This window comes from Pteronotus mesoamericanus, unplaced genomic scaffold, assembly GCF_021234165.1.
Source record: "Pteronotus mesoamericanus isolate MK-2021 breed Mesoamerican mustached bat unplaced genomic scaffold, CSHL_Meso_final scaffold_408, whole genome shotgun sequence".
Classification (NCBI taxonomy): Eukaryota; Metazoa; Chordata; class Mammalia; order Chiroptera; family Mormoopidae; genus Pteronotus; species Pteronotus mesoamericanus.
Genome location: NW_026555315.1, coordinates 5,868,353 through 5,884,292, shown reverse-complemented (window position 1 = coordinate 5,884,292; position 15,940 = coordinate 5,868,353). Strand labels below are relative to the sequence as shown.

The 15,940-nt window shown below is 42.3% G+C and overlaps 1 protein-coding gene and 1 non-coding gene across 2 annotated transcripts; both read left to right on the top strand.

Moving 5' to 3' along the window:
- Positions 1–380: 380 nt before the first annotated feature.
- Positions 381–14,016, top strand: SLFN11 (schlafen family member 11). Its single transcript, XM_054593097.1, has 5 exons — positions 381–403; positions 1,926–2,995; positions 4,110–4,238; positions 12,234–12,957; positions 13,215–14,016. The coding sequence occupies exons 1-5, from the start codon at positions 381–383 to the stop codon at positions 14,014–14,016; spliced, it is 2,748 nt and encodes a 915-aa protein (XP_054449072.1).
- Positions 6,543–6,676, top strand: LOC129086724 (small nucleolar RNA SNORA81). The gene has a single exon (XR_008530845.1). It is a non-coding gene; the product is annotated as a small nucleolar RNA SNORA81 (small nucleolar RNA).
- Positions 14,017–15,940: the final 1,924 nt, after the last annotated feature.

Sequence of the window (15,940 nt, the reverse complement as noted above, 5' to 3'; positions counted from 1 at the left end):
ATCTTTCAAGTCTTAAAAGAAGAAGAGATTGATTAGAAGTTCTCAAGGTTTCTATGCCAAACAAAAAAAATCCAGGTTTTTTTAAAAGTTTTTTTAATGATTGATTTTAGAGAGAAAGAAACATCATCTTGTTGTCCCACCCATCCGTGCAATCGTTGGTTGCTCCTTGTACGTGCCCTGACCAAATTTCAAACCTGCAACCCCGGTGTGTCAGGATGAAGCTCTAAGTAACTGACCTACCTGACCAGGGCCAAGATAATTCAGACTTAGTATATAGAGAAAGGAGTTGCCAAAATGAAAATATTTATCCCAGAAAATGAGTTACCGTGCAGTACTTGAGAGCAAGTGTCCATGTGAATAAACATTAAGACAGAGGGCGGATGTCTCTTAAGTGGCTCTTTGTGTAAGTAACCTGACAAGGAGACTTTAAATGTGCTAAAACATAGAACGAGAGAGTTACAAGTGTAACAGTTACCCCGAGGAACGTACCAGGCAGACGAGCGAGATTGTGAATGACCCGGCCTCCCAAGCAATTTACAGCTCGGGAGACAGACCTTGTTCCTTGACACACCTGGACACTTGACCACCCTTCTACTTGTTCAAAGCTCTTTTTAAATAATAAGGATGCCAGTGTCTTGTCTAAAAGTAAAATCCAAACAAGCACAACAAACAAAAATAAAACCCTTTATCTTGCTAACTAATCAAATAGTTGTTTCTTATTTTCTGATTTCCTTCTGCCCTTGCACTTATTATTCCTGTTATTTTGTGTTCCTCTGTGAGCTAGTTTTTTCTTAAGTTCTTTAACTTTTGAAAAAAAATCACTAGTTTTATTTTTCCCTCTTAGCAGTATAGGCATTTAGTGCTATAGGTTTTACCCACTGTTTAAACCACTTCATGGTAATTTGATATGACCTCAACCATAAACCTCCAACCAGCAGACTCTTTGTGTCTCTCACAGCACCTAGTGTGCTCACAGTGAGCACTCACGGAACATTTCCTGTATTAATAAGCCAAAGAATGAAATGTTTTGATCGCATTCTTTGGCCTATCATCAAGCATAAGGCGACAGTGACTGAGGGGGCAGCCCAGTCGTAAGCGTCTGAAGAGCCCCTCCCCACCGCGGTGCTGCTGAGTTTTCCTGACTTGCTGAGCCACTTCCAAACGCCAGTCCTTTGACAACATAAAGACCCAGAATCCATTGATCCTTCTTCTTCCATTTAGCAGGTCCTCCCCTGCGTCTGTCCATCTTCATTTCCCGCAGAGTCCTAAGCATGTGCGTGGTCCAGAAGTTCTACCACTGTCCTCCTAATGATCTAAATGTTCATCCCTCACTCAACTTTTAAATGTTTTGGAGATAAAGATTTTTGTTTTTATGTTATAAGTAATTTTAAACTTACAAAAAATACAAAGAACAAAATAATGAACACAAATATGTCCATCACCCAAATTTAATAGAAGATGCCAATTAAAATTACTTTTTATTATGCCAATAAGTGGTACCACTCACCACCCAGTTGCCCATGCCAAAACTCCATTGCCAAATTTTAATCCTTTCTCCTAATTCTATCTGGTCAATGCAGATCATGACATTATAATTTTATTTCCTAAACGTTTCTCATATGTGCCCAAATTCTCTTCGTCCCCTTTGCCACCACTGGGGCCCGGGGCTCCGTCTTCTCTCACATGGTTTATTGTGAAACCCTTCCTACCACAAGTGCTTTATTGAGCCATGTTCCCCTTCAGACAATAAGCTCTGAGAGTCAGGTCTATGCTTCTTCTTGATCTGCCACTTACTGTCCCACCCCCAGCACGTAGCAGGAAATCAGCAAATATTCTCAAATGAAGAAATGAATGCATTCTTATGTACTACCTAATGTCCTTCTTCATCCACATGATACACGGCTGTTAATAGCTTTGTGTTGCAGATTGAAGATGGAGACACCTAATTCACCTTTGCTGGTAGAATCCTCTTACGCAGATTTGGTCATCAGTGTAGGAAAAGTGACTGTTGGTGAAGGGCACAGAAAAAAGCTGCGGAAAACTCAGAGAGACCAGGAGAAGGAGAAAGTTGTCCAGGCTGCATGTGCTTTATTGAATTCAGGAGGAGGGGTGATTCTGATGGAGAAGGCCAGCAACGAGGGGCACCCTGTGGAAATGGGACTGGATTTAGAAGAGTCGTTGAGGACCCTCATTGAGTCTTCAGATTTGCCGGCTTTCTTTGACACCAAGCAACAAGGGAGGTGTTTCTACCTTTTTGTTAAATCTTGGAGTCCTGGCCCTTCCTCTGAAGACAATTCTACCAAGCCCCGCATTTGCAGCCTGGTTTCTTCGTTATACCGTAGATCTGGCACCTCTGTGCTTCCCATGAAACTAGGAGAGGCATTTAATTTCTTGAAAAAGAAGAAAAAAGAACAAAAAACAATACTTTTGGGGAAAGAACCTTCTAGTAAAATTCCCATGGTGTCAAAACAAAACTCCCAGTGCTTGAATCCTGCTTACCAAACTTTCCAAAGAGACCGGCTTGAACATGGCGAAATCCTGCCTTTTCCTGAGTCTCAATATGTAGAGTTTAAACAGTTCTCTACAAAACACATCCAAGAATACGTAAAAAGTATAATTCCAGAGTATGTCTCTGCATTTGCAAACGGTGAAGGTGGCTTTCTTTTTATTGGAGTGGATGATAAGAGCAAGAGAGTTCTGGGATGTGCTCAAGAAAATTTTAACCTTAACTCTTTGAGAAAGAAAATAGAAGATGCAATAAACAAATTACCTTGTGTCCATTTTTGCCGATCCCAATGCCAGATAACATTCAAACTCAAATTCCCTCAAGTGTTAGTGGACGGAGAGTTATGTGGCTATGTCTGTGCACTCCGAGTGGAGCCGTTCTGTTGTGCGGTATTTTCAGAAGCTCCCAAATCATGGATGGTGAAAGGCAAGCAAGTCTGCAGACTGACAACTGAGCAATGGGTAGACATGGTGATGGACAGAGATCCAGGTAAGAGGGGGAAGGTACCTCGCTCCCTGTCCTTTTCTACCTCTAGTATCCTCAAATCAGACAGGTTTTTCTTTGTTTCCTGTGGCTTTGAACTTCTCACACCCACTAAATGCTGTGTTTTTTGAATCTCCAAGTATCCTGTTTTCCACATATGATAAAATTTTGTCAGTTAAGTAGAAGACCAAATCAATATCTTATAATAGGCAATTTTTCTTTCACATTAGAAGATGAAAAGAAAAATTGGGAGGAATGATTGTCTTGTAGTAGCTCTTCCTGGCTCTGGAGTCATTTATTAAAATTTTGCCCTGGCCAAGTTGCTCAGTTGGTTAAGTTATGTTTGAGAATGCCAAGGTTGCGGGTTCAATTCCCGGGTAGGGCATGTACAAAACTCAATCAATGAATGTATAATTAAGTGAAACAACAAGTCTCTACAAATACAATTTATAAATGAAATATAAATTTTAAACAATCAATAAATACAATTTTAAAATGAGATAAAATTTCAGGAATTTTGTGAGCCATTTTATAAGTATGCTCATTATTAAAAATTGTTATATAAACTGACAATTCTATTAAAAACCAATGTAATAAATACAAACTCATCACTGCCTAATTATTTACTACATTTTAATACTATCTTTGCTTGTGAGGTTATTTACATCTATGCTATCTGTATGGTGGAAATACTATAAAATGCTGTGCTGCTGTGCATTTCTTCCCAGCTCTGCACTTAGTGACATCACATCGGTAGCTTGAAATTGTCCATGGCAGGAATATTTACACCACAGAAGTAAGCTACATGTTTACTAAAAGAGTGTGGTACATACCAAAAAAGAAATAGAAAGAAAATGCTATCTAGACATAGAGGGTGAAGAATTACATTGAATGAGAAGCTCATTCAAACTTCCAGATACTGTCTCTCCATTGCTGGACTTTGCAACCTCCATTTGCAGTAACGACACTTGCCTACAAAATGAATGGGGCTTTATCTTGCCACAATCTCTCAAGTCACACTACCTAGACAGTCATACATATATCTCCTTGTAAGGCCTCCTTCAGGGGTGAAAAGATGAACTAACATGTCAGAACAACATGAATTTTCTTTCTTTTTAAGGTCTTCCAGGCTTGTGCGAAGACTTTGAACTTCAGGTGAGCCTGTCTAGCGGGCCTCCTCTAAGCAGGCCAGTGTACTCCAAGAAAGGCCTGGAACATAAAGAAGATCTCCAGCAACTTTTATTTCCAGGTAGCAATTATGGTTTGCCTACTTGACACCCGCCAGTTTCTATGCTTGGATAAGGGGAGGTAAATGGTTATAGTTGTTTGTTTTTGTTTTTTTTTTAAATCCAGAAAGTAACCCTGACTGTTGTGACTCACTAGGTTGGGCATTGTCCTGTGATGTGAAAGGTCGGCAGTTCAATTCCTGGTCAGGGCACATGCCTAGGCTGCAGGCCTGGTCCCCTGTTGGGGGTATGGGAGAGGCAATCAATCAATGTTTCTCTGGCATATTGATGTTTTTCTCCCTCTCTATCTTCCTCCTTTTCCCTCTCTCTAAAATTAAATAAAAATTTTTAAAAATCCTGAAAGAATACTCTGCAAACCTATGTGTACCAGATGACAGTTTATCACCAGGTGATAAATTATTGGTGATAAATAATTTAGAAGTGAACCTTCACAGTCCCCACTGGCTGAGGCACTACCACATATAGAATCTAGGGCTATTATTGCCATTAAAGAAATGGTCTTGAAGTTCTCAAATTATACTGATCATCAGTTTTTCTGGTTCTTTATTCACTTTTTTAGAGAGAGGGGAAGGAAGGGAGAAAAAGAGGGAGAGAAACGTCAATGTACGGTTGCCTCTCACACGCCCCCAAATGGGGACCCGCCCACAACCCAGGCATGTGCCCCGACTGGGAATGGAACCAGCGGCTCTTTGGTCTGCAGGCCGGCACTCAATCCACTGAGCCACACCAGCCAGGGTAGTGTTTCTGGTTATTTTAAAAAGTACAGATACCAGGTACCTTATTCCAGACTCAATAAATTAGAATATGGGATAGTATCTCATAATGTGTATTTTTATCCGGCTTACTCACATGATTTTGGTGCTCATCCAGACTGGATACCGTTTTATCTAGTTGAACTAGAGGCATACACCGCACCAAGAGCAAAACAATTTCCCACCTCTGCTATGTTGTCCAGGGGAGTACCTGTTTTGAAAGTAAAAAAGAATATTTATATCAAGGTATAATATAATATAAATAAAATGAAGACCAACTATGAACATGTTTTGGGTGTAAGAGAAACAGTCTTGTGTCTCGGCCTGAAATAAAGATTCCGAACCAAGGACGGGGCCTGTTTTCTGCTCTCATCCCTCTCTCCCAACCCATTGGCCTTTACCAGGAGGCCATTGCTGACCTCTTTCTGGACTTCTAGAGAGGGGAAAGCACGTGCTCACGTCTTTGACTTATTTGGCACTAGAATTTGATGCATAAATGTTCGTGTACATGTGTAAATAGTAAGAACCATTAATAGATAATGACTCTCCAAGTTTTTATTTTTTCCCTCACCTAATTGAGGTCTTCCCATTCATTTGCACATCAAATTTATATTTTCAAAATTGTCCACAATAAACAATATTAGATGCAAGAATAAGCATAAACATTGATAGTTATTACCATGACATAAATTATAACTAAAACAAAATACTGAACTGTATGGTCATAAGAACAACAATCTATTAGTCTTATATAAAAATCAATTTTTCAGGAATTGTCACCAAACATCAAAAGAATACCTTCTTTTATTAACATTAAAAGTTTTTAAAGATTTTATTTATTTACTTTTAGAGAGGGGAAAGGGAGGGAGAACGAGAGGGAGAAAAACATCATGTACAATAAATATATCAATTGGTTGCCTCTCGCATGCCTCCAACTGGGGACCTGGCCTACAACCCAGGCATGTGCCCTGACTGGGAATCGAACCAGTGAACTTTCAGTTCACAGGCCGGCATTCAATCCACAAAACCACACCATCCAGGGCTCTTGGTGCTTTTAAGAGTCTCTCTTTATCTTTAATGTTTGGCCTTTTAATCATGATATGTCTAGGGGTGGGCCTCTTTGAATACCCAATTTGCAAAGCAACAAAAAGTTATTCAGTGAACTATCTAACATAAACCAATTTGCAAAAAATATTAAAACCTATTGAAGGACACAGATGAAAACTTGTATCAGGCGGAAATACATGTCATGATCTTGAACTCAACATCATAAAGTTGTCAATTCTCTGTTATTTTATAATTGCAATGAGATATCAATGAAAAAGAGATTGATTTAATCTCAACAAACTTATTCTAAAGTTCCAGTGGGAAAGTAAATAAGGAAGAAGAACCAGGAAATAAAAACCTGAAGAGGAAGGGAAGACAAGAGAGGCCCTCCAGCCAGCCAATAGTTATAAGGCCTCTAATTTAAAAAAAAAAAAAAAAAGTATTGGCATATAATTAGAGCAAGACTATAGAAGTTTTGGAAATAGATGCAAACACATATGAGAATTTACTTTATGATGGAATTTATCCTAAAAAAGTGAGGGGAGTACACATAAGAAGAAAAGTAACTGCACTAGCTTGCAAAGCTGGGGTGGGCCTCTTTCTTAATGGTGTCTTTTGTCTTAAGATTGGCTACAATATGTCTAAAAACAAAGTGGAGGAAAGTTGATGTTTCAATAAAAAAAAAATTAGGATAACTGGGTAGCAATTAATTTTGTAAAATGTGGGTTCACATTTCATAGCACACGCTAACATAAACCCTAAATGGACCAATAATTTTAAACAAAATATTAAAGCCATAAGTATTCTAGAAGAAAACTTGGGCAAATGCTTTTATAACTTTGGCATGAGGATTAGAAAAATCAAGATTCAATACTAAGTACTCACTTCCGACCAAGATGGAGGTGTAGGTAGATATACACTTTGCCTCCTCGCACAACCAAAAGAAGGACAACAACAAATTTTAAAACAAACAATAACCAGAACTGCCAGAAGATCGAACTATATGGAAGTCCAACACCCAAGGAGTTAAAGAAGAAGCATTTATCCAGATGAGTAGGAGGGGTGGAGACAGGGCAGCCAGGGTGGAAAGGACGCATAGTAAGGCGACGGTTGGAAGACCAGGCAAGGGAGGCGGCAGATGGCAGACCAGGCGGTCCTACATTTGCGTGCGGATAAACTGGAGGAACAGCTGGGGAGTGAGAGAGACCACACAACCCAGGATTCCAGCGTGGGAAAAGAAAGCCTCAAAATCTATAGAGGTAAAAACCTGTGGGGGTTGCAGCGGCAGGAGAAACTCTACCTCACAGGAGAGTCTGTTGGAGAGACCCACGGGGTCCTAGAATGAACACAAACCCGCCCACCTGGGAATCAGCACCAGGAGGGTCCAGTCTTCTTGTGGGTAGTGGGGAAAGTGACTGAAAGCCTCTGAGAGCTGAGCAAGCGACCTTGTCCCCTCTCAGACCCCTCCCCGACAGACAGCTTCACAACGCACTGACCTGGGTTGCCCCAACCTGGTGAATACCTAAGGCCTCGTCTCTTCCAGTGTAACTAACAGGTGCTCTAAGACAAAGAAATATGGCCCAAATGAAAGAACAGATCAAAGCTCCAAAAATAGAACTAAGCCATGAACAGATACCCAACCTATCAGATGCACAGTTCAAAACATTGGTAATCAGGATGCTCACAGAATTGGTTGAGTATGGTTACAAAATGGAGGAAAAAGTGAAGGCAATGCAAAGTGAAATAAAGAAAAATGTACAGAGAACCAACAGTAAGGGAAGGAAACCGGGACTCAGATCAACGACTTGGTGCAGAAGGAAGAGATAAACATTCAACCAGAACAGAATGAAGAAAAAAGAAATTAAAAAAAAAAATGAAGAGAGGCTTAGGGACCTCTGGGACAACTTTAAACATCCCAACATCTGAATCATAGGGGTGCCAGAAATAGAAAAGGAAGAGCAAGAAGTTGAAAACTTATTTGAAAGAATAATGGAGAACTTCCCCAATCTGGTGAAAGAAATAGACTTTCAGGAGATCCAGGAAGCTCAGAGAGTCCCAAAGAAGTTGGACCCCAGGAAGCACACAACAAGGTACATCATAATTAAATTACCCTAGATTAAGATGAGGAGAGAATCTTAAAAGCAGCAAGAGAAAAGAAGACAGTTACCTACAAAGGAGTTCCCATAAGACTGTCAGCTGATTTCTCAAAGGAAACCTTGCAGGAAAGAAGGGGCTGGCAAGAAATGTTCAAAGCCATGAAAGGCAAGGACCTACATCCAAGATGACTCTATCCATCAAAGCTCTCATTTAGAATCAAAGGACAGACAAAGTGCTTCCCAGATAAGGTCAAGTTAAAGGAGCTCATCATCACCAAACTTTTATTATATGAAATGTTAAAGGGACTTATTTAAGAAAAAAGAAGAAGATCAAAAACTATGAATCGTAGAATGACAACAAACTCGCAACTATCAACAACTGAACCCCCCCAAAAAAACCAAAACCAAAAACAAACCAAGCAAACAACTAGAACAGGAACAGAATCACAGAAATAGAGATCAGAGGGGAGGGGGAGAAAGGAAATGGGGGAAAGGTACAGGGATAAGAAGCATAAATAGTAGGTACAAAGTAGACAGGGGGAGGTTAAGAATAGTGTAGGAAGTGGAGAAGCCAAAGAACTTACACGTGCGACCCATGGACGTGAACTACGCAGGAGGGGGTGCTGGTGGGAGCGGAGGTTCAGGGCAGGGGGAAGCAGAGGGGAGAAAAATGGAACAACTGTAACAGAATAATCAATAAAGTATATGTATAAATAAACAAATTAAAAAAGGAAAACCAAGATTCAAGATCCAGAAGGCCTGAACTGAAAGATTTGTCTATACGAATGCATAAAATTTTTTTTTGAGAAGCATTGTGCAAGCCTAACCCACTAAGAACAGTCAAAGGGCCATTGACCAACTGGGAAAAACATTTGCAATTTATATCACAAACGGCCAATGTCTCTAGATTGTGTAAAAGGGATTCCAGAAATGGACAAGGATAAAAAACAATCACTTTACAGGAAAATCAACAAAGACGGTTCAGAAAAAATGAAATTCACACGGCTTTCAAACATTTGAAACAATGCTTATTAATTGAAGTAAGAGACATGCAAATTAAAACAAGCTATCATTTTTATCTTTGGAATGTAAAAATAAATAAATCTGACATTATCTTTTCTATACCATGCTGCGGGAACACAAGCCTTATACGTTGCTAGTGGGAGTGCAAATTGGTACACCTGGCAGTACCTACCGGAATTACAAATGCATGTACCCTTTTACCTAGCAATGCCACTGTTAGGACTTTATTCTTCACATATACTTGCATACATTCCAAATGTACAAGGTTACTTATTGTACTATTATTATAATGGTAAAAGATTAGGGGGGAGCCCTGGCTGGTGTGGCTCAGTGGACTGAGTTCCGGCCTGCGAACCAAAGGGTCACCGGTTTGATTCCCAGTGCACGCCAGGTCCCCAGTAGGGGGCGTCTGAGAGGCAACCACACATTGATGTTCCTCTCCCTCTCTTTCTCCTTCCCTTCCCCTCACTCTGAAAATAAATAAATAACATCTTTTTTTTTTTTTAAAGAAGCTTCATTACAAAAATCACGTTTTAAAAAAAAATTAGGGAGGACATCCACGTGCCCCTCAATAAGGACTGGTTAAATAAAATGACATACCCATAAAATGACACGTTACGTAACTGTGAGAAAAAATAAGAAAGTTCTCATGCAGTAACATAGAAAGATCTCCAACATTTGTTGCTACGTGAGATAAAGTAAGGACCAAATGGTTTGCTACCTGTTGTGTAAGAAGGTGGGAGCGGGGATATTTCCATAAGGAAATTTTTGAAGCTTAAGCAAGAAACAAACTCGCGACTGTGGAGGGGGCAGGGTAGTGTGGCGAGGCAGGAAGTGGAGCAAGCGGGAGCGGGGACGTTTTGGTGTTTGGACTATGGGAATGTATTACCTAGTTAAAATTAATTTTTGAAAGGCCAAGTTTTATTTTCACAGGCTGCTCCTGGTGTTAGGTTCCGAATACTAACAGTGCTAAATAAAGAGTTTGTTTTTTGTTTTGCCGTTGGGCTGCAGGCGTTAAGAACAGAGATGTCCTCAGCACTTTAATCATTAGCACGGATCGATGACAATTTGCCTTCTGTCTAAACACTACAAATATTTATGTGAGAGGAAATGCAGTGATTGAAACAGAAATGCTGTCTGTACTGCAGTTACTGATAGTAAGAAAGTCAGGGCCTGGGGTACTAGGTCAGAATCAGCCAGCCCCCAAAACCCTCATCCTGGCGTCCTATACTGTTAGGAGCCCTCAGCTGATCCCTACAGTGTGAAAACAGCCGTCAGGACACCCCAGGGCTTTTTCCGGAAGACTTCCCTAGGTGCGGAGTGCAGTGCCTGCTCAAAATGGATCTAAGTTCCGCGGGAGTCCCGAGGAGAGGACAGGCCTGGGAGTTCCGGGAAAGATGGGAGGAGTCTGTCCGGTGACAAAAGCGGAGGGGGCATGACAGTCTCAGAACACAGCTCTGCAAAGGCACAGGGACCCCAAGCCACGTGGGGCGTGTGCCCGCTCTGCTGCCTGTGAAGGGACGCATTTATTGGCACCTGTGAAGTGTCGCATTTATTGGCACCTCTTCTGGTCCCCGTGACTCGCTCAGTGTCATGTGGACTATCAAAGAAATGCAAGGGACACTTCTTGCGTTCACATAGTTTGCTGAGGAAGCATGTCCTATTGTATAGTTAAGGCAAAATAAGATCCAGTCAGTGATGAGATCAAACAGGTTTGCCGTGAATCGCTTCCGCGGTGCCCCCCACTCACCAGTAGGGGCAGCCTGGGTGACTTGCGGGGCAGTGCTGTGAGCGGAGCCAAGAGAAGGTCTGGAGCCTGGGGCTTGGGTTTGGGGGCTGGCTCTGCCGTTTCCTGTGGGTGTGGCCATGGGCAACTCATTGACCTGCCTGAGTTTCCATTTTTCATAAAAAAGAGAGGAAGAATGTCTGCCTTGCCCCCACTGTGAGGCCCAGCGATGTCTATGAACTCCCCAGTACAATCAACAAACGATGTTTTCTTATTTTATACTTCTTTTGGTTTCTAAAGCTCCATGTGAAACAGATCCTTATATTATTCTGCTTCATTTACCCCAAGATGTGTGTCCCCCACCTTTTAACATTGCTGAGGTCGGGAGGCGTCTCCTAAAGGAAGCCATCTCCCACATGCTACCTGTCATCCACGTCACAGACTCGGTCAAGGTGTGCCAACAACTGGTGCAAGTGGGAAAGCACCGGCCCAATGAACAATAAACAATTACCAATGACAGATGGATCACTGCACTCAAAATCTGTGTTACAAACCGATTCCGGTTTGTGATCTGATATGGGCACAACAGGCTGAGAGCAACCTCTGCGTTTCCCCCGCTTTGGAATAAATGATCATTGAACTAAGTTTTAAACCCCTGCAGTGTGAGTTTGTTCTTGTGTCGCAGGATTGTGCCTTGCTCCCACGTGACAGAGGGAGGCTCTTGTGATAGATGCAGCCTTCCCTGGTCTGGGAGCGATGCCGGAGTTTCGCTTCAGGAGGGTTAGCTCAGGGCCTACCCTCGGGGCCCGCGGTGGAGCACTGCCAGAGGCTCTGCTAACAGGCGGCCTAGTGTGGCTCTGTCTTCTCTGCAAGAATTCAGTGAGCGCCTTCTTCCTGGGAGGCCTCCTTCTACCTCCATCAATGGGGTCTGTTCCGAGAGAATTTGAGATTCGAATACTTTGACAGTAGCAAGGGGAACAGAACTAACATTTCCCAAGCAGCTACGATGAGCCAGGTATTTTATGTTATTTTACTTATTCCTCACCATAGGCAATATGGTTTTTGTTTGTTTTACAGGTGAGGGAACAGAGTGTTAGAGAACCTAAGGAATTTCTCAAGGTCATAAACGTAATGAGCACATAGTTTTAGTGAAAGTGTGCTAGGTTTTCAAGACTTCTTTTCCTTTATTAAAGAATAATAACATTTACAAAAGAACAGATATGAAAAATCTTTAATTTGTCATAGGACTAATTATAACTGAGTATAAGTACAATAATTCCTTTTTATTAATTATAATTCATCATAAAGTAAATTTGATATTGACCTCAAATTTGTAATTCTCTCCACATCTAGTGCCTTCAGAAGGTCTACGATATACTCCTGAACCCCTCTGGCAGGAACTGTCCTCGGAGCATGAAGGTCTGGAGGGATTAATAAGGAGGCAGATGCATCCTTTCTCCCGGGGAACTCTGATCCTTTCTAGAAGCTGGGCTGTGGACCTGGACTTGCCAGAGAGGCAGGGAGTCATCTGCGATGCTCTGCTGGTAGCACTGGACAGCACCCCCGTTCTCTACACCATCCTCGGGGAGCGGCATGCAGACGGGCGGTCCTACTGCACCCATACAGCCTTTACTTTGAAGGACAAGCTGGTGAACATGGGCGGCTATACCGGGAAGCTGTACGTGAGGCCCACGGTCCTGTATCTGAGTTCCGAGAGCAGCTCAGGGTCCTTGGAAGGCTGGGGCTCTCTCACCGAGTACCCGGAGTCCTATCACCTTGCAGACACCCAGCAAATGGAAGCCTTGCTGCAGTCCCTTGTCATTGTCTTGCTCAGCTTCAGGTCTTTGCTGAGTGACCAGGCCGGCTGTGAGATTTTAAATCTGCTCACAGCCCAACAGCATGAGATCGTCTCAAAGAACCTTCGCAAGACCAGAGAGTTGTTTATCCACGGCTTACCTGGCACAGGGAAGACCGTCATAGCCATGAAGATCATGGAGAAGATTAAGAACGTGTTTGGTTGTAAGGAAAGGGCAATTCTCTATGTTTGTGAGAACCAACCTTTGAGGGACTTTATCCGGTAAGCAGTTGGATCTTGTCACCAAATGTGGTTCACTCTGACTTCATTCCATACCTCCTTCAATTCTAATCGTTTTGTCCCATGAGAGGAGGAGGCGGTAAAATGATCTGGGCCCATAGTCCTGTGTTCACAGGAGTATGATAGAGTAGAGTTCCTCCTCCTTTACATACTTGGAGAAAACCCTTGTGTGTCATTTTAATTTGATTAACTGTTCATATATATTATTTATTTTTCCTTTTTTATTTTAATTTATACAGGAATAAACATATCTGCCATGCAGTGACGCGGAAAACCTTCATGAGTACTTACTTCAAAGAGATTGAACACATCGTCATCGATGAAGCTCAGAATTTCCGTACTGAAGATGGGCAGTGGTATATGAAGGCAAAAGCCATCACTCATGAGAGAAAGGATCATCTGGGAATTCTCTGGATCTTTCTGGACTACTTTCAGACCACTCACATGGACATCAGTGGCCTCCCCCGTCTCCAAGACCAGTATCCAAGAGAAGAGCTCACCAGAGTGGTCCGGAATGCAGATCCAATAGCCAAGTACCTACAACAAAAAATGCAGGAGGTCAGAGAAAATCCACCACGTAACATCCCCCCTGGGTTCCTGCAGATACTCAGTGAAGCTGAATGGACTCAGGGTGTTTCAGGCGATTTTGAGGTCAAGTACTTAAATTTGGAGCAGATGGTGGATTTTATATCAGAGAAATGCCAGTTCCTCTTAAGGCAGGGTTATTCCCACAAGGATATTGCTGTGCTTTGCAGCACAGCAAGTGATATAAAAACATATCAATCTAAGCTTGAAATAGCAATGAGGGAGCAAAGTTTTCAGCACCCTGAGGAATCTCTTCTGTTCGTACAATTCGTCAATGCATCAGATGTCATGGAGGATCATATCGTGTTGGACAGTGTCCGTCGATTTTCAGGTCTGGAAAGAAATATTGTTTTTGGGGTCAATCCAAGGGCAGCTGAACCAGCTGTTTTCCAAAATCTTCTGCTCTGTCTGGCTTCAAGGGCGAGGAAACACCTGTATATTCTGATGCTAAACTAAGGAGAGTTGGTAGAGACAAAATACTTCTTCTGTCCCACAGTTTGAGAAAAGGAATGACTCGTCTGCACCATGAAAGCATTGTTTCTAACAGTGGAAACCCTGTAAGAAAACTGGTTTCAGAGTTGTTGCTATATCCTGTAAACTGAACTTCTAAAAAGTGTAATTCTCATTGGTTCTATCAATCGGTACTTTTTTGCCTTGCTATTCATATATATATTGACATTCAATTTTTTTAAAATGTAAATCCATTTTACATTTTAATCCAGCGGAGAATTGTTGATCCTTCTTTCTTTGTCCACACGTGGAACAGCAATAAATATATGGCCGCGTACACGTGTTTTTATAAAGTGGTCAAGCATCTTTGGCTCCTTATATTGAACAAAGGGCGCTATGAATTGGACCATTAAACTGAGGTGATTTTATGGTGAATAGTCCCATCGTGTCCAATTTCAAGCTTCCTAGGTGACATTAGTGGGGTCCTAACATCCCTGGAAACTTAACAGCCAGCTCTGGTGAGCCAGTTCCGGCCAGCTCCAGCACATCTCTATGACCGAAACCATTCCAGAAAAGTTGAGTGTGCCTCTTTCTCAGTGCATTGTGTTCAGAAAGAGAAAACATTGAAACAGTGGAACACCGCAAACTTTTATTAAATTATTTAGTTATTTTTACATTGATATTTATATGGATTATATGCTGGTCAAAAAGTAATATTTACCCTTTTTACTGACTCTGTTATCTTGAAATGCAACTCTTCCAAGAAGAACATTATTATATTTATTCCTCTAAAGACTAATTTCTAAAATAATTTAATATATTGTGTACTACATTAACAAAAGAATAAGGCTCACCAGAAATCAATATGGCCATGAGGAAGAGGAATGTTGTCATACAATATTTCAACATGTAGTTTTTAAAAAATATTATGCAGCAACTGTAACTACAGAAGAATATCACAGACCAGAAATAAGGGAGCACAGATAAGACATGGCCCAACAGAGAATGTGAAATATGCACCAACCCAATCAAGAGAAGAACAATCCCTATCTCAGAAGTGAAGTTTACATTACAAGATGCACAAAGATAATCAACACAATGGAGAGAACAACAAATCTCAAATTATAAATGAGAAAAGCCCAAAAAAGTAAATAAAGAGATTTTGAAAAGATGAGAGACACAGAAGACAGGGAGTGGATTTTCAATATGTATATGTAATTGGAGTCATTTAAAAAGTAATATAAAGCAGTAGAACAGAACAAGTGTTTAAAATTATAACTCAATGGCATGCGTCTGAAATTAAAGGACACCCGAATCTACACATTACGTGGGCCTACCATGTGTCTGGGCACTGGGACATTGGGCAGGCCACGCCTAGCCTCCTTGAAGCCAGTAGTGGCCACAGGACCATCCGCTCGTTGGATTGTAAAGAGAGACAGTGACCTCAAATATGACCATCCTGTCCAAGCTCAGAGACCAGAAGACGCCCCGCCCCACCTGCTGTGCTCACCCGGCCAGGCCGTCGCCTTGGCGACCTGGACACAGGCGTTGCTTTCTCATTTCTTTCAGGAGCGTCCCCGGCTCGGCGGAGGAAACCGGCAGCGCCCTTGGGGAAGTGACCCGTTTCAATAAAGAATGGGCACGGCTCCACCTCATGGGTCCCCTCGCATTGCAAGGATACATTAGAGCACAAAGGGCTAATTCAGAGACGGCAGCAACGCTTCACTTCTGGGTGTTGGCCGGGCTCGCGGTCGCGGGGCCTGTTCCTGGCGAGCCTGCGCCGCCCCGGACTGCGCGTCGCTCCCGTCGCGCGGGGAGCGGACCACGGGGAAGGAACGGACGCGTGCAGCGCGAGCACCCGCCGCCGGCGGCTGCCGGAGCGGAAGGGCAGTGCCGGCGGAGTGGCCCGCGGGCCGCGCAGTGCGCGGCG

Coding starts and splice junctions, on each gene's coding strand:
- SLFN11 (XM_054593097.1), top strand. CDS start 381: ATGTCTCTTAAGTGGCTCTTTGT. Junction 2,996..4,109: donor GGTGATGGACAGAGATCCAG/GTAAGAGGGGGA, acceptor TTTCTTTTTAAG/GTCTTCCAGGCTTGTGCGAA. Junction 4,239..12,233: donor CCAGCAACTTTTATTTCCAG/GTAGCAATTATG, acceptor CTCCACATCTAG/TGCCTTCAGAAGGTCTACGA.